The sequence below is a fragment of the Nannospalax galili genome, unplaced genomic scaffold, assembly GCF_000622305.1.
Source record: "Nannospalax galili isolate Female #2095 unplaced genomic scaffold, S.galili_v1.0 scaffold2107, whole genome shotgun sequence".
NCBI classification, from domain to species: Eukaryota; Metazoa; Chordata; class Mammalia; order Rodentia; family Spalacidae; genus Nannospalax; species Nannospalax galili.
The window spans coordinates 172,925-195,049 of NW_008355382.1; the positions used below are offsets into that span (position 1 = coordinate 172,925).

A 22,125-nucleotide genomic window follows, 5' to 3' on the forward strand; every position below is an offset into this window, starting at 1 on the left:
ATCTCTCTGTACTGGCCTAGTCTGACTTTTTAGATATGTTTAGGATACTTTCTAATATAAAGGAGACCATCGGTGTGCTTTACAGGAAGACCCCCTGTAAGTATGGTCTTGCTTCATATTGTTCCCATTGTATGTGGTCAACCTTAATCTGAAAATATTAAATGGAAGATTCTAGAAATCATTTATAGGTTTTACATTTTGTGTAGCCTAACAACTCCCATGCCATTGTACCTGACATTCCATTCCACCCAAGTCATGACTTAACCTTTCGGATGTTCATACACTTCCTGTTCATTGGAAATTAGTAGCCATGCTGGTTGGCAAATCAACTGCCACAGTGTCACAGGGATTGTGAGGTCAGGTATCCCTTATTTTACTTGATAATATTCTCAAAATGCAATAATATATGTAGGGAAACATGATGTATATAGAGTTTGGTACTATCCACAGTTTTAGGCATCCATTTGGAGTCTTGGAACATATCAGCTCTAAACAAAAGGAAGTGATTGCATTAACTATATACTAAATATTATATATGAATGAAAAATACCCGCGTATCCCACATCCTGGGAAAAAAAACAGTTCCCATTCTAAGAAGTAAAAGGAGATATATCGGACTGTGGCTTAAGATGGGGTGAGGGTAAGAGCTAAGTCTAGGAACCATCATAGAGGATCACAGGTGACCAGGGGACATGGAAAGCCAACTGTGAAACCTGGGTATTTTGGAAACTAATCTTGAACCCATATTAGAGAGAGAGATGAAGAAAGGCCACCATGCAGGTGGACTGTAATAGCCACAGTGTGCAAGATATCAGAAGGTTTCCCCTAGACTCTCTCCACCCGGTGCGGAATTCCTGGACAGCCAAGCAGACCCTGGATCAACCATTTGATGGAGCACCAAGAAGGCCCATGGCCCTCTAGCCTACCTGTTACCCTGCCCTCACATTACTCCCACATGCATCTTTATGTAACCTTCTCACTCTTGGGTATGCCGATGCCTGGGGCTTTAATGGTCATAAACATCCGGTCAGCCTCCCATTCTGAAAGCTATGTTATTTTCGGGTTGGCGGGAGGGGTGGGAGTGGCCTTTGCACAGCTCTGATTCTGTGTGGCAGGGGTTTCTTTCGACTGTGCCAATCCTCTGCCAGAAGCCCTGCCAGGAATATTAGAATCACGGCACCAAGGCATATCCGTACCAGATTCCCCTTGGTATAGTGCTGGTGGGCAAAACCTATAGGGTAGAAAAAAGTTGGAAACAGATTGTGAATATCTCATCTCTAGGCCCCATTCTTTCTCACTGCTATAGCCTTGATTTGAGATTCTATTATCCTCCATCAGCAGAGATGTTGTTCATCACCTTCCTACAGGGCCCCCCCATCCACACCAAAGGTCAGGACCAGATAACCCCAGTTGCTCAATGCTTCTCCCATATATCCCCTCCTTCAACTCCATTACAACCCCCCCCTAGGCACAGCCAACATGTAGTTATATTATCATCTTAAAAAGAAGATAGCTATAAGGGGCACAGGGAAAGGGGGAAGGAGAGGGAAGGGAATGACTTTCTTTTGGGGGGGTCTTTTTGAGACAGGGTCTCCCTGTAGCTCCAGCTGTCCTGGAACTCACTATGTAGACCAGGCTGGCCTTGAACTCACAGAGATCCACCTGCCTCTGCCTTCCCGGTGCTGGGATTAAAGGCGTGTGCCACAGAGTGCCTTTCTTTGATTATTTGGAAAACCCCAACCTGCCCACTTAATCTTCTTGACCAATTCTGAATTCCACATGCTGATATTCCACCCTTTACCATTCTACACACCAGGACCCAAGTTAACAGACCTACATATCCCCTGTAGAGGGAAAGGAGTCTGCTTTGGGTGAAGAGATGGGATGTGAAGGAAGTAGATCTGGACAGGAACACTTACCAAATGGGGGGCTGGACACCTCTCGAGAGACAGTAACATTCTTAGACGTTTCTAGGAATGAAAGAAAAAGATGCCAAGTGTGCACAAAAGGAAATAACTCCCCTGCTGGAAATAAATACATGTGCTTGTGAGGTAGATTCCATGGAATTTAAGGAACTCACAAACCATATTGAGGCTGGCCAGACTTGACTCCCCAGTCCAGTATTTATTATAACATGAGCCTCCTAAAAAGTATCTCAGCCTCTGTAAGCCATCTGTCCAATGAAATTGGTACCACAACATAATGGGTTGGTTTGAAAATTAAAATAGTACAGGTTAAGCATTCCTAATGTGAAAATCCAAAATATGAAATACTCCAAAATTTGATACTTTTTATGACACAAGTGAAAAATTCCACACCTGATCTCATAGGACAGGTTGCAGTCAAAACACAAGTGCACTGGAAATATATAAACTCATCTTCAGGCTATGTGTATTAGATGTGCATAAAACATAAAGGGGGGTGTTGGAGCAATAGCTCAGTTGGTAGAGTACTTGCCTAGCATGCATAAAGTCCTGGGTTTGATCCCCAGCACCACATAAACTGGTCATGGTGGCACACGCCTCTAACCTCAGTATTCAAGTGGTGATGGCAAGAGGATCAGAAGTTCAAGGTCTCCCTCTGCTATAATGATAAGTATGTGGCCAGTCTAGGCTACATGAGATCCTGTCTCAAAAAAAAAAAAAAAAAAAAAAAAAAAAAGGCTTCGGTTCTGGTAAACAGAAACCTAGTCTTACACTTCTTGCAGCTGAGCTTTAAATGTCTAGTTACTCACCAGTTGTAGAGACTTTGTGAGTGAACGAGTTCAAAGGTCTGAAATGTCTCCTGGTGACTTCTGGGAGCTCTAGGCAGGAGGATTACAAAGAAGTAGAATGTCAGTTCTTCCCAGGTAGCCCCACCCTCCAGATATCTCTTCTGAGATGTCTTGGTACCCTAAAGCCCTTATGTCTGGCACAACCACTGAGACTAACAAATTCAAAAAGTCCTAAGACTTAGTGCCCATCCCACAGCAGCTTCAAGATTTGGACCATTCATCAGTTGACGGGTACCTGAGGTGTTTCCACTTCAGTGCTAGTATGAATGACACTGCTGTGTGCATTCCCATACTGGAGCTTGTGTAAACATAAGTTCTCCATTTCAATTGGTGTCAACTTGAGAGTTTCAAGACCACTGGGTCATAGCATAGCTGTGTTTAACTTTTGAGGGACTACAAGTGTTCAAACAAGATGCTTTGTTTGACAATGCCACCAATAATGTAGAAGTTTCTAGTTTCTCTAAATCCTACCCAACACTTGTATTCGTTGGTTTGCTGGTGCTTGGTTAATTGGTTGGTTGATTGGTTGGTTTGTTGGCTGGCTGGCTGACTGACTGGTTAGGTTGGTTGGTTGGTTGGTTGGTTGGTTGGTTGGTTGGTTGGTTGGTTGGTTGGTTGTTTTATTGCTTGGTGGTTTGGTTGGTTGACTGGCTGGATGGATGGATGGCTGACTTACTGACTGGATAGATGGATGGATGAATGGCTTGATGGATGGATGGATGGATGGATGGATGGATGGATGGATGGATGGATGACTGGCTGATTGGTTGGTTGGTTGGTTGGTTGGTAGAGTGTATGGTTGGCTTCATTTGGGTTTGTGTAATTATAGCCATCTAATGGGCACATCATGTGTGGATTTCATCTCAGTTTAAAATAAGCTTCATAGCCAGGCATGGTGGCACACACCTTTAATCCCAGCACTTGGGAGGCAGAGGCAGGTGGATCTCTGTGAATTCAAGGCCAGCCTGGTCTACATAGCAAGTTCCAGACCAGCTGGAGCTACAGGGACACCCTATCTCAAAAAGACCAAAAAAAAGCTTCATAGGAGAACAAGCAGTTGCTAGCCTCTAAGCACCTCTAAGCACAGGAAGCCCCTTTCCTCCTAAGACCTGAGACCACCCATTGTATTTACACACCAACCAAATATTTCCTGACCTCTTTCAGCCTGTGCATATATACCTCTTGAGGGTTGGAGACTACATTTAGGAACAACATCATGGTTCAACCTCATTCCCCAGACACCAGAATCCACTGAACTCACTTGTTAAGGAGAGTGATACCTCACTGAGTATCTGGCTGGGAGTCTCTGAGGTTCCTGGGAAATCAAAAAAGGACAAAAGTTAGTACTCTATTATCTGTGAGCTCTGAACAAATGATGACACATTTCTATGACAGTTTCCACACATGGCAAATAAGTATAAGGGAGCATCCAATACTGGCTGTCGTGGGTGTCACACCAGGCACATTCCCTGCTGCACACTGCGGCTGCTTTCCTGCCTGTGGAACCTCAGTTCTTCTGGACTGTTGTCACACCCTCACTTTGTTCAGGGAAGCAAGCCTGGCACTAGATATGGAGACAAGAGCCATGGGATATGTTTAGGAAATGGGTCAGGAATCACAGTGTGGGTGAGAAGGGGTATGAGGTGAGAAAGGAGGCCAAGATTTAAAATAATATTCTCTCTGAGTATTAAGGTAGAAAAGCATATACACTCCCTTTTAAAAATTGTTTTTATGGGGCTGGATAGTTGGCTCAGTGGTTAAGAGCACTGACTGCTCTTGCAGAGGACCCAGGTTCAATTCCCAGCATCCACATGGCGGCTATTAACCGTGTTTAACTCCAGTTCCAGGGGATTCTGAAGCCCTCTTCTGACCTCTACAGCATTGCACAACAGGGATGCACTCACATACATGCAGGCAATACACTCATACACATAAAATAAAAATAATAAATAATAATTTATTTATTTATTGGTACTAGGAGTTGAAACTGGGTACATGTTAACCATGTACTCTACCACTGTGATACAGCCCTGCCCATATTTTTATTACATTGATTGATTGATTGACTGATTGATTGATTGATTGATTGATTGATTGGTTGGAGATTTCAAATGCCACATCACAAGTGTGGGGGTCAGAGGACAGCTTGCAGAAGTCAGTTCTTCTTCTACCATGTGGGTCCCAGGGATCAAATTCAGTTCCTCTGGCTTGTCAGCAACTTCCTTTGCCCACTGAGTCCCTATCTCTTATATTTTTTTGTTTTGTTTTGTGTGTCCCCCACAGGCTCAAGTATTTGAACACTTGGTCAGTTGCTGGCCGTGTTTTGGGAAGGTCCTGAAATTCCTAGGAGACACAGCCTTGCTGGAGGAAGCACATCACTGGGGACAGGCTTTAGCAGTAGAGAGTCATGTTGCATTTCAGATTCTCTCTCTCTGCTTCCTGGGTGTGCTTTAAGATGTGAGCCCTCGGCTTCTTGTTGCTGCTGCCTCCTGCCATGCCTCCCCACCATGATGGACTCATCCGTCCGAAACCATAAGCCAAATAAACTCTTCCTTCTGTAAACTGCCTTGTTCGTGGCATTTTATCAAAGCAACAGAAAAGTAACTAATATGCTGTGTAACCAAAGCTAACCTCAAATTTCTAGTCCTCCTGCCTGCACCCCACAAGCGCTGGGATTACAGGCCTGAGCCACCATACCTTTCTCTGAGATAGATACTTTTTAAAAATAAATAAATCTGGGGGCTGGAGAGACGGCTCAGCAGTTAAGAGCACTGGCTGTTCTTCCAGAGGATCCAGGTTCAATTCCTAGCACCCACATGACTGCTAACAATCGTCCATAACTCCAGTTCCAGTGGGTCAAAGGCCCTCTTCTGGCCTCCTCCAGCTTTGCACAACACAGGTACACTTACCTACATGTAGGCAAAACACTCATACACATAAAATAAAAATAAATAACTAAAAATTTAAAAATAAATCCTATTTAATGGAACATAAATAAGAATATATTTCAAAATTGCTTCAAGAGTGAAGTTTAAGTGCTCTTGTTACTAAAATAATTATATATGAGGCAAGGAGTATATTCATTGGTCTGGTGTAATCATTCTGCAATGTATATATATCAAAATATCAAAATATCACACTGATAGATATCATGTGTCAAGTAAAATAAAAATGTTAAAAAGTAGTAAAGACTAGACTATTGATAGGAACCTTAAAAGCATGATACTGAGGGAAAGAAACCAGTCAGGAAGACTATGTAATTTAAGACTCCATCTGTGTGAAATGCTCAGGGAAAACAAGTTTATACAAAGATAAAGCAGATAAGAAGTTGCATGGGTGTGGTGTCCCATGCCTTTAATCCCAGCTCTTGGGAGGCAGAGGCAGGTGGATCTCTGTGAGTTCAAGGCCAGCCTTGGTCTACATAGTGAGTTCCAGGCCAGCTGGAGCTACAGAGAGACCCTGTCTCAAAAGATAGAAAGAAAAAAAGATGTTGCTTGGATCCAGGAAAGGAGTGGAAAGAGTCTGCTTGTGGGCATGAGATCATTGTAGGAAGAGAGAAATGTACTAAAACCAGCAACAACTATTGCAAACAGCGTTGTATAATAAGCCACTTCATTGAGAGTTGATACAGCTTGTGACTTGACGGCTATGACAACTTCCAGAGTTAATGTTCAATGAAAAGACAAAAGAATTATGTGATCACTGCAAACAGTGTTCCCAGAAGGCAAACCTCTAAGGAAAAACATGTGTTCTTAAGTTCCTGAAAACATTCTGGTTGGGCTGAAGCTATTTAAAGAAGCAGATGTTTCTAACACACAAGCTTAGTTTAGAGCTGGCTTTGTCCGGTAACATCTGTACATTGTATTCCTTGTTATTGTGTGTTTTATGTGTTCTTGGCACAATATTTCCTGTAAACTCAACTCATCCATTATTTTAGTTCTGAATAAAAGCTAGGACTGAGAAGGATCTGAGTCTGCGCACCATGAGTCTCAGATCTTCCGCTTAAAGCTTCATCTGTGTCTTCTCATCCTTTCGAGTCTCTGCTAGCTCAACTATTATGGTGTTGCAATAATTGATGGCTTTACTTTAAATCAGTGAGAACTTTTTCAGACTTGAGATCTTCACAATGGTAGCATTATAAGTTTGTGTTACTGTGATGCATGGAGTCTGTGGTGATGTGTCATAGAAGCAGAAGGATACTCATATATCTCCAAAGTTGATTGGAGCTTCAGGCTCCCCCTACCTGCACCTCTGACTCCCTTGGAATTCCCACAGTGGTCTGCCAATGTAGAAGAAGGAATCTCAGGTCTGGACCCACTTACCTGTGACCATGAGCACCACGGGGTCACTGGGGGCTGACCACAGGTATGGAGATGTGCTGGAGAAACTGTAGCACCTGTAAGTCCCACTGTGTGCAGCAGTCACTGTGACGAAGGGGAAATCCGCCCCATACCACCTCTCTGGTTTCTGATAGGGCCCAGCATCCCCTTCCTTGTACAGAGCAAATTGATCAAAACCATATCGACTCTGACACTGCAGGGTCACATCCCCACCTGGAGGGACTGCTGAGCTTGGATGAGCTGAGAGTGAGGGCTTAGTGAAAGCTCCTGGGAAGAGAGAAAATGTGCATTAAAGATGGAAAAAAAGGGCTGGGGAGATTGGTAAAGCGTTTGCTAAAGATGCTTAGAATAAATAACAGCAGAGTGCTCAGTCCCAAACATTTATACCATGCCCTCTAAGGCTCAAAGGTCACAGGGAAACGGTAGCAGAAATAATATAGGAGCCAGAAGATAAGAGATTTGAGAAACTATCTTCAGGGCAAGACAACCATTGCAAACATTACCTCACAGCAACTCTGCTTGCCCGCACTGGGCCTGCACAAGACTGGGCCTGTCAACTGTCAATCAGGGATCAGGGAGGGGATTTGGGGGTTCTTCCCCGACTCTGCTGAACTATTGGCCTCTGATGGAGTCTAAGGGACACATAATCATTGTCTTTAGATAGGCAAACCCAGGGGCCTACCATGTTCCAATGAATAGTTCCAAACCCACGACCACCACAAACAGTCCTGGTTCAAATCAATGGGTCACAAAACAAAACAAAAAGACATGAATGTGGAAATGTAAGGAAGAGGGGAGAAGACGGGGATGGGAGGGAGATAAGATAGGGCAGGGTTAGAATAAACAGGGTGCACTATATAGAGGTCTGAAATTGTCAGTGAGCAAACTGAGTCAATAAAAAAGGACTTGGCCATGCGGTAATAAGCACTGTGGGTTCATATGTGCAACTACCCTGTCATATCCAGACAATACAGTGTCCTTGCATTCCTCTACCACCTGTGGCTCTTACAATCTTTCTGTCCCCTGTTCCTGATCCCTGAGCCTTGGCAAGTAAGCGCTGCTGGGAGACAGTATATTTCCTTTAGGGGTGTGAAACCTGTTAGGTTTACCAGACTTCAAGATATAGACCCACACTCAAGAGCATTTGGGGAACACAGATTAAACTTCATAGGCCTTTAAAAAAGAATCATAATAGCCGGGCATGGTGGCACATGCCTTTAATCCCAGCACTCGGGAGGTAGAGACAGGTGGATCTCTGTGAGTTCAAGGCCAGCCTGGTCTACATAGTGAGTTCCAGGCTATCTGGGGCTACAGGGAAAGCCTGTCTCAAAAAATATATATAAATAAATAAATAAAATTAATACTAGAGAACGTGAGGTGGGTTCGTGGAGTAGGGTAGGAGTAGAGATGCTGGAAGGGGTTTGAATGTGAACAAAATGCATTGTATGAAATTCTCAAAGAATCTATTTTTAAAATTTTATTAAAGAGGGTTAAAGAAGGATTGGGGATATAGCCTGGCACTTGCCTAGACTCCACCAGTGAGTGGCTGGGGTGTGGCTCAGCAGTGAAACGACTCTCAAGTTCACAAGTGAGGAGTTGGGGTTCACTGCACAGTAGGGAGATAACAATGCAGAGGACCCCAGGGTCCAACTCCCCCCCCAGCAAATTATCATTATTATTACTAGTTAACTACCTCTGTATAGTTAATACATACTGATAACAATTTTAGTATTATTTAAACAGGACATCTTTCTCCACTGTCCCCCCAGTCCCTACACCCTCCACTTTCTACCCTCCTACTCTTCTCCCACTTCCCTCCCCAACCCCTCCAAACCCTGGCCAAGGCTTAGGGAACACCACTGGAGGGAAAATGGAAAATAAGAACCAGAGGATAGGGGAGGACTAACGTATATAATCTGGGGAAAGCTAGGAAGAGAAGGCATGATGCATGCTGGATAAAGGCTTTCCAGTGCACATACCCCAGGTCACTCATACACCTCAGCAACCCCTCAGTCATCTCTGTAAGTAAGCTCAGTAAATTCATTGGTTCCCCAGGAAAACTTTAATCAAACATTGGTTTGACACTACAACCTTAAAAGGGGATAAGCATTGCTTAGTATCCCCAGGAAAAGAAGTCTCACAACAGATGGAAAACTTATTTGTTAATGTTATTATGTCTTATAATTATTAAAAAAGAAAATGAGAATGTAAAAGATGTTAAAAGGATATGGGAATGGAGGTATTTTCCAAAATAGAAAAAATGAGAAAGCCTAAGCAAGTGATGAAGGTCTGTTTAGGTTTGTTATGCTATATAAAGGATGAGATAAAAATAACGTCTAGTCAAGATTTATCTGAGAAAGTTTTATTTTTGCCCAAGCTTTATCTACATAGCACATGGTGATCAAAAGTACCAGATTGGTGGAAATAACCTTATTCGATGTTCAACAGACATACTTTGAGGCCTATACTAATCTGGTCAGAGGGATTTAAAGGACAGTTTTTGCTCCTTGCCCTCCAAGGTCAACTAAGTTCCAGAGGACTATGGAGCATCTCTCAAAATGTCCTGTAACTGTGGTGAGTCACCTGTCCTCCTGTTCAGGGAGACCATGGAGACCCCACCAGATGGATTTGAACCAGTGTCCAGTCTATAAAGAGGAGGGTCAACTAGAGGAAACATTTCCTCCATGCTTCCAAGTGAATCCAGCCACAGTCAAGCAGGACTTTTGAGTTATCTTCACATGGATGGAACTGGTAAAAGAAAGGAGCCACGGGCTGCTCCCAAGCCCATGTGACCCTCGAGGAACAAATCCTCAAATGACCTTAAGAGTAAAAATAAATTGGTTCATTTGGGCTAACTGTATAGTCTTAAACACCCAAAAGGAAAGTATAGCCAAAGATTAAAGTGATAAATATATTTCTTTAAGAGTTCAAAGAATTACACTTCCCAGACATTAGTCTTAAGTCTATATAAAATGTTATTTAGATAATTATTTCTCATTGATGATTTTGTTCCTAACCAGAAAGTGCTGCTCAGATGTAAGACTTCAAATCTTGGTCTCCAATACTGTAGTGCCCACCTGTAGCTAAGGGAGACAACCCACTATTGTTCTAAAATGATGGATAAATTTGTTTTCTCCCCCATCTCGAAGTCTTTGAAAGGGAAATGACACTGATTCTAACCACTCCAACAGCTACCAAAATACCTGAAAGCAAATCCTGAATTCATCACTCTTGAGTCCAGCTTTGGCAGACAAAAGAAAAATGAGGAGGAACCCAATAGAGGGATGCTTTGGAAGCTCTCGTCAAGAAATTCCCATGGACTCTGATATGAACATTTGAAATTTGCCCTGTTCTGACTTTTTTCTAGTTTCCTGTCTAGAACTTGTAATGGTAATTACTCTTGCCTTTACTTCTTCGTCACATCCCATATTCACCAGTCAAGGGTTTTCTTTTCTCCCTACAGATAAGAGTTATGCAATTTGGGAGTCTTTTAGATAGACCCACTGAAGGGGTACTCCAATTGCCTCACCCTGAATCCCTGTTCAGCGTAGAAAAAGCCAGTGCAGTCTGCGTCCATATTCCCTATTGGCAATTTGGGTAACCTCTTCAGAGGATGATGTGACAAGAATAAGAGGAAGGAATTGGCTAGGTAGTTAGGGTAAAAAGACCCCAAAGAAAAGTAGCCAGTTTCTTGGCTAAAAATCAAAATGTCCTTGGGACTCTTAACAACATACTCTGTTCCAAAGGCCAAAAATGTCAAAAGTGTTTCGGAGCTCTTATCTAATCCCTAAAAGATTTTAGGGTTACCTCTTCAGAGTGGGGAATGTTAAAGTAGCAAAAAGCCCCACTAGAAAGAAAGGAAGGAAGGGAGAGAGGGAGGGAGGGAGGGAGAGAGAGAAAGAGAAAGAAAAGAGAGAGAGAGAGAAAGAAAGAAAGAAAGAAAGAAAGAAAGAAAGAAAGAAAGAAAGAAAGAAAGAAAGAAAGAAGTCAGAAAAAAGTGATGGGGAGATATGGGAGGAGTTGGAGGGGTGAGAGTGGGCATGGATTTGATCAAAACACCTTATATGCATGTACAAAATTCTCAATAAAGCTTTAAAAAAAAGAACCAGAGGACAGGGAGGTGCACTGTGAAATGCCGTGTTCTGGATATGGCATGGCTGTTGTACCCATGAACTCACAGCACCTGTGGTGATGGCATGAGTCTGCACAAGATCAAGCTAGCAAACACTCCAGTGCAGATGGGGAAGGAGCTTATGAGGCCCCACCACTCCCAACTACTGAAAGTTGGGAGCTGCTGACAGAGGGAGAATCATTCTTTGTTGAAGATGTGACCACTGGGAGGTTTCCATGCTCCAGTGGGAGGCCCACACCCATGCACATACAGGAAGCACTAGCTGGATTTAGTGGGTTTTTTTAAGCAGAGAACATGAATTTATGAAGAGGATGTGTTGGGGGAAGGGGTACAGAGGAGTTGGACAGGAGAAATGGCAATAGATATGACCATATTTCATTGTATGCATGTATGAAATTCTCAGAAACTAAATTTAAAAAATTTAGCATTACATTAAAATGCAATTTGTGCACCAGACACAGTGGAGAGTACCTTTAATCCTAGTTCTCAGGAGGCAGATGCAGGTGGCCTCTGTGAGATTGAGGCCACCCTGGTCTCCATGACTAGTTCCAGGCCAGCTGGGGCTACAGGGAGACCCTGTCTCAAAAGGAAAAGTTACTTATCTTGATTAATGAGTGTCTTAGAGATACCACCCCTAAATTTAGTAACCATTACTCAAACTCACAGCAATGGTGACAGCATACACAATTCCTATGCAAGCTCAAACCAGACAAAATCCCAGCACAGACATAGGGAAGTAGGTAAGAAATTTTGCCAACTGATGGTTGCTGGAGGGAAAGAGACAGTGTCTTACAGGGATAGGACTCTTTGTGGTCCCAGTAGATGTACCACACTGAAGGACATTTAGGGACACAAATCAGACTCTATAGGCCATACTATATAATATATAATATATTTTATAATATTTATATTATATATTATATAATAGAGTACAAGCCAGGAGTGGTGGTGCACACCTTTAGTCCCAGCACTCAGGAGGCAGAGGCAGGTGGATCTCTGTGAGATTGAGGCTAGACTGGTCTACATAGCGAGTGCCAGACCAGCTGGGGCCACAGGGAGACCCTGTCTCTGAAGAAAAAAAAAAGAAAACAACAACAAATACATATATATACATATATATATATACATACATATATGTATATATACATATATATATATAATAGAGTACATTAAATTGGGTTGGGACAGAGAGGGAAAGTGCAGATAGGAGAGGTGATCTAAATATCATCAAACCAAAAAAAAAGTAAAAAATTCAATAATAGCCAGGCATGATGGTGCTCACCTTTAATCCCAGCACTGGGGAGGCAGAGGCAGGCAGATCTCTGTGAGTTCAAGGCCAGCCTGGTCTACATAATGAGTTCCAGGCCAGCTGGGGCTACAGGAAGATCCTGTCTCAAAAAGACCAAAAAAAAATTCAATAATAAAATAAAAATTTAGTAACCAGGACCAATAACTGACTTGTCTCATTCCAACCCTCAGCACCACAGGATTTAGGGCTTTACTTCACCAACACGCCCCACTTTCACTCTCTATGATTACCAAGGCCAGGCAGCGCCCAAATCACCAGACCAGCCACACTCCATCCCTCCCCTTCCAGTTACCAGTAGCGATCAGCTCCAGCTGTTCACTGGGAGGAGACCATCGGCTCCCATTCTGATATGAGCAACGGTAGCGTCCAGCGTGATTTTGTTTCATGATAGGAATGAAGAGAAAGTCTTGATCCTCATACTCCCCAGATCCCAGTTTCTCCAAGCGGTACAAGTCCACACCTGGAGGACCCTGGCACTTCAGAGTGACTGGCTTCTTCAGGGGTGTCAGGGAACTGGGCAGAGCCTGGAGGGAGGGCTTGGGGAGCCGGCCTGGAGGAGATCACAGGCCCTGTGTTAGCTCCCATGCAAACTGGTCCCTTTGGGGTCCTGACACACCCTCCAACCTCTTACTGGCTGAACTAGGAGGACTGGGGAGACATACTCACCATGCTGTGCTTGGATCACCTGTATTACACACAGTCCTGAGAAAAGAAAAGAACCAGACTTCTTTGAATAGATACTTCTTTTTTTCTGAAACAGGACCGTCTGTAGCCCAGGCTGGCCTTGAACTCTGCACTAGTTCGTTTTTGTCAATTTGACACAAACTAGAGTCACCTGAGAAAGGGAAACCTCAATTGAGGAATTTCCTCCATCAGACTAGCATGTGGCTATGTGTGTGAGGCATTTTCTTAATTGCTAGTTTATGTGGGAGGGCCATGCCCACTGTGGGCAGGGCCATCCCTAGGTAGGTGGTCCTGGGCTATATATGAAAGGAACTGAGGGGTTGGAAAGATAGCTCAGAGAAATGGTTCAGAGTATAGGCTGCTCTGGCCGAGGATCCAGGTTCAGGTCCCAGTACACACATGGTGGCTCCCAACCGTCTGTGACTCCAGTTCCAGAGGATCTGATGCCCTCATCTGGCCTCCATAGGCAATGCACACACATATGCACTTACATACATGAAGGCCAAATAGTCATACAAACAAAATGATAATAAACTTTTAAAAAATTTTAAGAAGGTACCTGAGCAAGTCAGAAGAAGCAAGCCAGTAAGCAGTCGTCCTCCATGGTCTCTGCTTCAGCTCCTGCCTCCACATTTCTGCCTTGCATTCCTGCCTGGGCTTCCCTTGATAAGGGGAAGTCAAATAAACCCTTTCTTCTACAAGTTGCCCTGAGAGCTGGAATTATGGGCAAGGATCACCATACATGGTTGTATGTGGTGCTAGGGACTGAACTCAGGGATTCATGAATGCTAGGCAAGCACCCTACCAACTGGGCTACATACCCAGTCTATAATTATTTTACTATTTCCAGAGACAACGAAAGTCCCAAAACATGCATGTTGCATGATGTCATTTATACAAGATGTTCAGAACAGGCAAAACCATAGAGGCAGAAAGCAGCAGGTCAGTGGTTGCTGGGGAAGGGGGACAGGGAGTGCCTGTTTAATAGGTATGGAGTTTCTTTGGGATGGCAAGACTGTCTCAGAAGCAGAAGACCTGGTGGCACAGCTTTGCGAATACACGAAATCCCACTGATGGTGATTGTAGTTAATTTCTCAGGCCAGCATACAACATAAGGGGTTTGTTTCCTCACAGCATCTTCACACAAATCTGCCATTGCTCTTTGTTCCTGGTCACTCCTCTCCCTCGGTCCCCTCCCCTGTGCCTTCTCCAGCTGGTTCCCTCTTCCAGTTAGGCCCCCTTCAGCCCCCTTCATTGATGTCCTAACCCTCTCTGCTTCCCACCTCCCTTAAGAGCTCTTCCTCCCCTCCCATGATCCTTTCTTGTTTCAAAACCTGCATATGGATGAAGAGATGCCTCGATGGTTAAGAGCACTGGCTGCTCTTGCAGAGGACCTATGTTCAATTCCCAGCACCCACGTGGCAGCTAACAACCATCCATAACTCCAGTTCCAGGGGATCTGATGCCCTCTTCTGACTTCCGTGGGCATTGCACAACAGGGGTGCACTTACATACATGCAGGCAATACACATAAAATGAAAACAATTTCTTTAAAAAACTCGACACATACACACACACAAGGGGTTGCTTTTAAACTTGGTTCCATATATGAGGGAAAACAAACCATACACTGTTTCCCAGTCCAGCTTATTTCACTTAAGATGAGTATGTGTATTTTACTACAATAAAGACAATTTAAGATGAACAAGGATTCCCTTCCCCACCCTGTCCAGCACCTTCCTGCCCCTCCCTGCAATGCACACACTCTTGACTAGTTTAGCTTTTTCCTGCTCACATTTTATATCTATATGGTTTTTTCTTCATGTGTATTTTACTGATTTTTTATGTATCTTAATCATATTTAGATCCCCTCCCTCGTCCACATCCCTCATCCCTCCCCACTGAATTTCTTGCATTCTGTCACAGGTTACACACAGAGAATAAGTGCCTCAGAGATGCCGAGTTCTAAGTGACACATCTACAATGGAATCTTTACACCTAAGGCTCACAGAAATAAAGAGAATACTAACGCTTCCTCATGCAACAGAGTGTGATGTACACAGGCCACAACTGGCTATGTTTTAGAGAATTAGAGATTTCAGAATGTGTGTCACTGGGTAGGACTCCTATTAAACCTCACCCACCCATAAACTGGGTGTGGTAGCGCATGCCTTTAATCCCAGCACTCAGGAGGCAGAGGCAGATGGACCTCTGTGAGTTCAAGGTCAGCCTGGTCTACATAGAAAGTTCCAGGCCAGCTGGGGCTATGTGGAGACCCTGTCTCAAAAAGACAAAAATAAAAAACCTCACCCCACCTACCCATGATTCAGGAACCACTGTGGAAGAGGAAATGGAAAGATTGTAAGAGCCAGGGATAGTGTGTGAACATATGGAAACAGACTTTCAGGCCTTAGAAATTTGTTCATATGAACTTACAACAATGGTGACAGCCTGCACAAGACTGTAGGAAACCAGGATGGCAATGCCCTAGGGCGAGATGAGCCTAAAACATTTAAATCCAGGCTATGTTCTCTGCTAAAGGGAAGGGCACTGAAAACAGAAACTCTGATATCTCTGTCTTGCAGAACACTGCAGGGCTAGCAAGAGAAAAGTGGCCAGTTCAAAAGTTTTGGCTCCTTGCTCTGTGGAAAGCAGCTTGGTCAACAGCCCTCAGCTCATCTCCCTGTCCTGAACAAATAACTCAGCTATCATTAGCTAAGCAATTAAGCCAGATGAAAGGTTACCCCTTAGCTAAAAGCTAAAAGTTTACCAAGATTTTAGCCCTAAGAAACAAAACATTGTGGCCAATAAACTACCAGATAGGCATTGGTAACTTTGAGTGAAAGTTTAAGCATCCTTCTGGTGCCACCTAAAAGGCTTTGTGTCCTGTTTCTGTGTGCCCTAAGTCTCTGTATGTGACTGCCAAAACCCACATGACTGCCAGTTCCTTGTAATATATACAAACCTTCTGAATTTTGTAATAAATGGCTTGTGTAAAGGAAAGCACAAGTCCCAGAGTTGTTCTCTGTTGCCAATCCAGTCTCTCTACCCCAGAAGCAAGATTCCCCTCTGAGCAAAGCAAACCTGAAGTCTTGATACAAAACCCATGCAAATTAAATCAGACAAAAACTCAGCTTAGATCTGTATAATTTTTTGGACTCTATTTATACAGCTGTGTGTTGATTCATTAGTTTTAGACACTGAATATTGCCATCCTTAGTGGAGTTGAGGATCAGAGTTTCCAGACTCTCAGACACCATCACCCCATTTTGTATCCAGGTTACAGTATCTCACCCATGGTCTCATCTCTAGTCATAAACAGATTCAAACACTGGAAGCACAGGTAAATGGTAAAGACCATGGACTTGGGGAGTCAGAGACAGACTTGGGGAGTCAGTAGAATGGTGGTTACAGGAGATGAGGTTGAGGAGGAGCTGGGGAGACACTGGTCAAAGGATGAGATATTTCAGTTAGACAAGAATAAGTTAAAGAGATTTATTGTACAGCATTGTGCCTACAACCAACACCAATATATATTACTGTATTCTTTAAAGAAAGAGATTGAGGAAGACACCAGGAGACAGAGGGACACCCCCCCATGCTCATGGATTGGGAGAATTAATTGTGAAAATGACCATCCTATCAAAAGCAATATATAGATTCAATGCACTCCCAATCAAAATCCTCATAACATACTTCACAGAACTAGAAAAAAATCCTTAAATTCATGTGGAAGGACAAAAGACCCTGGATAGCCAAAGCAACCCTGAGCACAAAGAACAATGCTGAGGGGATTACTATACCAGATCTCATAGTATACTACAGAGCTATAGTCATAAAAACAGCATGGTGCTGGAACAAAAATAGACACAGAGATAAATGGAACATCACTGAAGACCCAAACCCGAGTACATACTATTTCAGCCCCTTGATATTTGACAAAGGTACAAAGAACACACAATGAAGTATTTGCATCTTCAACAAATGGTGCTGGCAAAACTGGATCTCCACCTGTAGAAGAATGAAACTAGATCCTTATCTTTGCCTTGCACAAAAGTCAACTCCAAATGGATCAAAGACCTCAATATGAAACTGGAACCCCTGAAACAATTAGAAGAAAATATTGGCAGTAACTTACAAGATACATGTGTAGGAAAGGATTTTCTAAATTGGACAGAACTTGCTCAGGAATTAAGGTCGGCAATCAACAAGTGGGACCTCATTAAATGAAAAAGCTTCTGTACAGCAAAAGAAACAATCAAAAAAGTGAAGAGAAAACTCACAGAATGGGAAAAAAATCTTCACGAGTGATGCATCTGACAGAGGTTTAACATCCAGAAAAAGAAAGAACCCAAAAAACAAAGAATTGAGAAACCAAATGACCCAATTAAAAGATGGGCTAAAGATCTAAACAGAGAGTTCTCAAAGGAAGAAATAAAGATGGCTAAGAAACATCTCAATAAGTGTTCAACATCGTTAGTAATTAAGTAAATGCAAATTAAAACCACCCTGAGGTATCACCTTACCCCAAGCAGACTGGCTAGGATCAGAGAACAAATGATACCAAATGCTGGCAAGAATGTGGAGAAAGGGGAACGCTCATTCACTGCTGGTGGGGTTGCAAACTCGTGCAGCCTCTATGAAAAACAGTATGGAGAACCTTTTTTCTTTTTCTTTTTCTTTTTTTTTTTCTTTTGTCTTTTTGAGACAGGGTCTCAATGTAGCCCTGGCTGTCCTGGAATTCACTATGTAGACCAGGCTTGCCTCGAACTCACAAAGATCTGCCTGCCTCTGCCTCCCAAGTGCTGGAATTAAAGGCATGGAAACTAAAAATGAACGTATTATATGATTGGGTTATACTTCTCCTTGGCATGTACCCAAAGGTATATTATAGAGACACTATTGTAGAGACACTTGTACAACCATGTTTGTTGCTGCTTTTTTCACAATAGCTAAGAGATGGAAGCAACCTCAGTGCCCCTCAACTGACAAGTGGTTAACAAAAATGTGGTATATTTACACAATGGAGTTCTATTCAGCAGTAAAGAAGATGAAATAATGAAATTTGCAGGTAAATGGATGGTTCTAGAAACTGTTATACTAAGTGAAGTAACACAGACTCAGAAAAATAACATATGTTCTCCCTCATATGTGGATCCTAGCATCAAATCCTTTTAAATTCCATGTCCATTTAATAAGATAATGCTGTACCAGAGTCTCTTCTGCATGAAATAACTACCATCATCACGACTTCAGCTGTGCCTGATGGCTAAACATAGTCACAATTGGGCTTGTTGACAGTTGTACTCATTCATTAAAGGAGGGCCAAGCAGGGTCACTGAACCCTCACTGGAGTATCCAGCCACTCTTCCCAGCCAACTGTATATAATTTGGCCTAATCACACATGGCCTCCTGGATTTAGGGAGGGATAAAGTATACAGTCTGGGGAAGGATAGGAAGAGAAGGGATGACCCATGCTGGGTAAAGGCTTTCCAGTGTGCATACTGTGCATACCCTCAGGTCATACATACACCTCCACAACCCCTTAGTTATCTCTGTAAGTAAGCTCAGTAAATTCATTGGTTCCCCAGTCAAACTTTAATCATACTTTGGCTTGACACCAGAACCTTAAAAGGGAATAAGCATCACTCAGTACCCCCAGGAAAAGAATTCTCATAACAGATGGAAAATTTGTTAGTGCTATTATGTCTCACAATTATTTTAAAAAAAGAAAGAAAATGAGAATGTAAAAGACATTAAAAGGATATGGGAATGGAGATATTTTTCAAAATAGAAAAAGAGAAAGCCTAAGCAAGTAATGAATGTCTGTGTAGGTTTGTTATGATATATAATATATACATAACCTTAACGTTTCTAAGATCATAGTTTAGTGAACTAGTTTAATGAACAAAATATATAACTAGTCAAGGTTTATCTGAGAATATTTGGGGGGGTTTTGTCTTTTTGAGACAGGGTCTCCTTGTAGCCCCAGTTCTCCTGTAACTCACTATGTAGACCAGGCTGGCCTTGAACTCACAAAGATCCGCCTGCCTCTGCCTCCCAAGTGCTGGGATTAAAGGTGTGTGCCACCACACCTGTCCCAATATTTGGTTTTTTAATCAAGCTTTATCTACATAGCACATGGTAATTAAAAGTATCAAACTGGTGGAACCAACCTTATTGGATGTTTAATAACCATACTTTGAGGCCTATACTAATCTGGTCAGAGGGACTTAAAGGACAATTTTTGACCCTTACCCTCCAAGGTTGACTAAGTTCCAGGGGACTATGGAACATCTCTCAAAGTGTCCTGTAACTGTGCTGAGTCACCTGTCCTCATATTCAGGGAGGCCATGGAGACCTCACCAGATGGACTTGAACCAGTGTCCAGTCTACAAAGAGGAGGGTCAACTCAGAGGAAATATCTCCTCTATGCTTCCAAGAGAAGCCAGTATGGTGGAGTAGGACCTTTGACTTATCTTCACATAGATGGAACTGGTAAAAGAAAGAAGCCAGAGGCTCCTCTCAAGCCCATGTGACCTCTGAGGAACAGAGCCTCACACAACCTTAAGTGTAAAAATAAATTGATTTATTTGGGCCAACTGTATGGTCTTAAACACCCAAAAGGAAAGTATAAACAAACAGTAAAGTCATCAGTATAATTCTTTAAGAGTTCAAGGGATTACACTTCCCAGACATTAGGCTTAAGTCCATATAAAAAATTATTATTTACGGGATGGAGAGATGGCTCAGCGGTTAAGAGCACTGACTGCTCTTGCAGAGGACCTGGGTTTGATTCCCAGCACCCACATGGCAGCTGTAGTGCCCACCTGTAGCTAAGGGAGACAACCCATTATTGTTCTAAAATGATGGATAAATTTGTTTTCTCCCCCCATCTCGAAGCCTTTGAGAGGGAACTGATGCTAATTCTAACCAGTCCAACAGCTATCAAAACACCTGAAAGCAAATCCTGAACCCATCACTCTCGAGTCCAGCCTTGGCAGACAAAAGAAAAATGAGGAGGAACCCAACAGAGGGATGCTTTTGGAAGCCCTTGTCAAAAAATTCCAATGGACTTTCATATGAACTTTTGAAAATTTCCCTGTTCTGACTTTTTTCTATTTCCCTGTCTAGAACTTGTAATGCTAATTATTCTTGTCTTTACTCCTCCTTCACATCTCATATTCACAATTCAAAGACTTTCTTTTCCCCCCAGAGATAAGAGTTAAGCAATCTGGGAGTATTTTCCATAGACCCACTGAAGGGGTACTTCAATTGCCTCACCCTGTGTCCCTGTTCAGCATGGAAGAAGTCAGAGCAGTCTGCATCCTGATTCCCTATCTGCAAGTTGGGTAACCTCTTCAGAGGATGGTGTGATAAGAATAGGAGGTAGGAACTGGCTAGGCAGTTAGGGTAAAAAGACTCCAAAGAAAAGTAGCCAGTTTCTTAGCTAAACTCACAATGTCCTCTGGCCTCTTAGCAATGTACTCCATTCCAAAAGCCAAAAATGTCTAAAGTATTTGGGAGCTTTTAGCTAATCCTTAAACTATTTTAGGGTTACCTCTTCAGAGGGGGGAATGTTAGAGTAGTCAAAAGCCCCATTAAAAAAATAAAAGAAGAAAGAGTACATGAAGTTATCAGAAAAATGCTATGGGGAGATATGGGAGGAGCAGGAGGAGGGGGGAGTGGGCATAGATTTGATCAAAACACCTTATACACATTATGAAATTCTCAAAAAATTATTTAAAGAAAAAAAAAATTCTGCCCTGGTATAGAGGGAAAACAACGTGGCCAATCCTAAAACACCTGAGTGTGTGTCCTGGCCAAGCCAAAATAAATCGAAACAACTCAGACCAAACATGCCACCTCTTTGGAGCCCCTATTTTCCCTTCCAATAAATGGAACCTCATGGATCCCCTTCTGGCCCTGAGATTGACCACTGATGAAAGGTTTTTAATTCCTTGGTCTGTGGTGCCTGCGGCTATGGAGTTTCCCAGTTCAACCCTCAGGACTTACCCAAGCAGAAGAGAGCAGGTGGAGCTGGAGACATGGTTCTGCAGTCCTGTCCTGAGTTCTGTGGCCAAGCAGGGAAGTCGTGGAAGTCTAAAGGACAGGCACTGGACATGATGCGGATGGAGAACACCCTGCTCCCTTCCTCTGAAAGCCCCACCTTTTCCTAATTGAGACGCCTTAAGTCAGAGCTATCTCCGCAGTGGGATGACTTGCATCCAGGCTCTGAGGGCCTCACATATCTCCTCTTGACAGCTGGGTGGTGGCATCATCTATTTGCCTGCTGGGGTGTGACCTGTGTCCTAGACTCCCACAAATTCCCTGACAGTCACTGAGGAAATGCAAATGAGGTCTCACCGCACACCTACTAGGATGATTGTAATTACTTAAATGAAAACTGTCCCACCCCTAACTGAGGAGCTCACAGGTACTTATTCTCTGTGTGTGACCAGCTGTGGAACCCTGTAAACAGAATTTCTTACTGTATGCTAAATATGGATCCTTATATTTACAGACAAGTATACCGGTCACCACTCACCAAAGAAGCTTCCTTTTGCAGCAGATGGAGACTGTTACCCAGTTGCCTCTTCTTTCTTTATGGTGTATGAAATACACAAAAATTCAATTAAAAATTTATTTTAAAAAGTCTCAGCTCCATTATAACCTTATCAGACCACCATTGCATGTGTGTTCAATCCATGGCTGACTGAACGATCACATCAGTGTGCAACACACAATTGTATATCCTCAGGAAGGAATTATCAGATCTGAACTTGGATCTCCTTCATTTGCTTGCAAAATTTTATTCAAGAATTAATACATAAAAAGAGATGGCTCAGTGGTTAAGAGCACTGACTGCTCTTGCAGAGGACCCGG

At 42.9% G+C, this 22,125-nt stretch overlaps 1 protein-coding gene across 1 annotated transcript; it reads right to left on the bottom strand.

Moving 5' to 3' along the window:
* Nucleotides 1-1,047: 1,047 nt before the first annotated feature.
* On the bottom strand, nt 1,048-21,289 carry Gp6 (glycoprotein VI platelet). The gene is given in 9 exon segments (XM_029555782.1): nt 1,048-1,154; nt 1,157-1,231; nt 1,920-1,970; nt 2,735-2,803; nt 4,035-4,088; nt 7,096-7,380; nt 12,847-13,104; nt 13,221-13,256; nt 21,256-21,289. Coding segments are annotated over 9 exon segments (969 nt in total).
* Between the last annotated feature and the right edge of the window lie 836 nt (nt 21,290-22,125).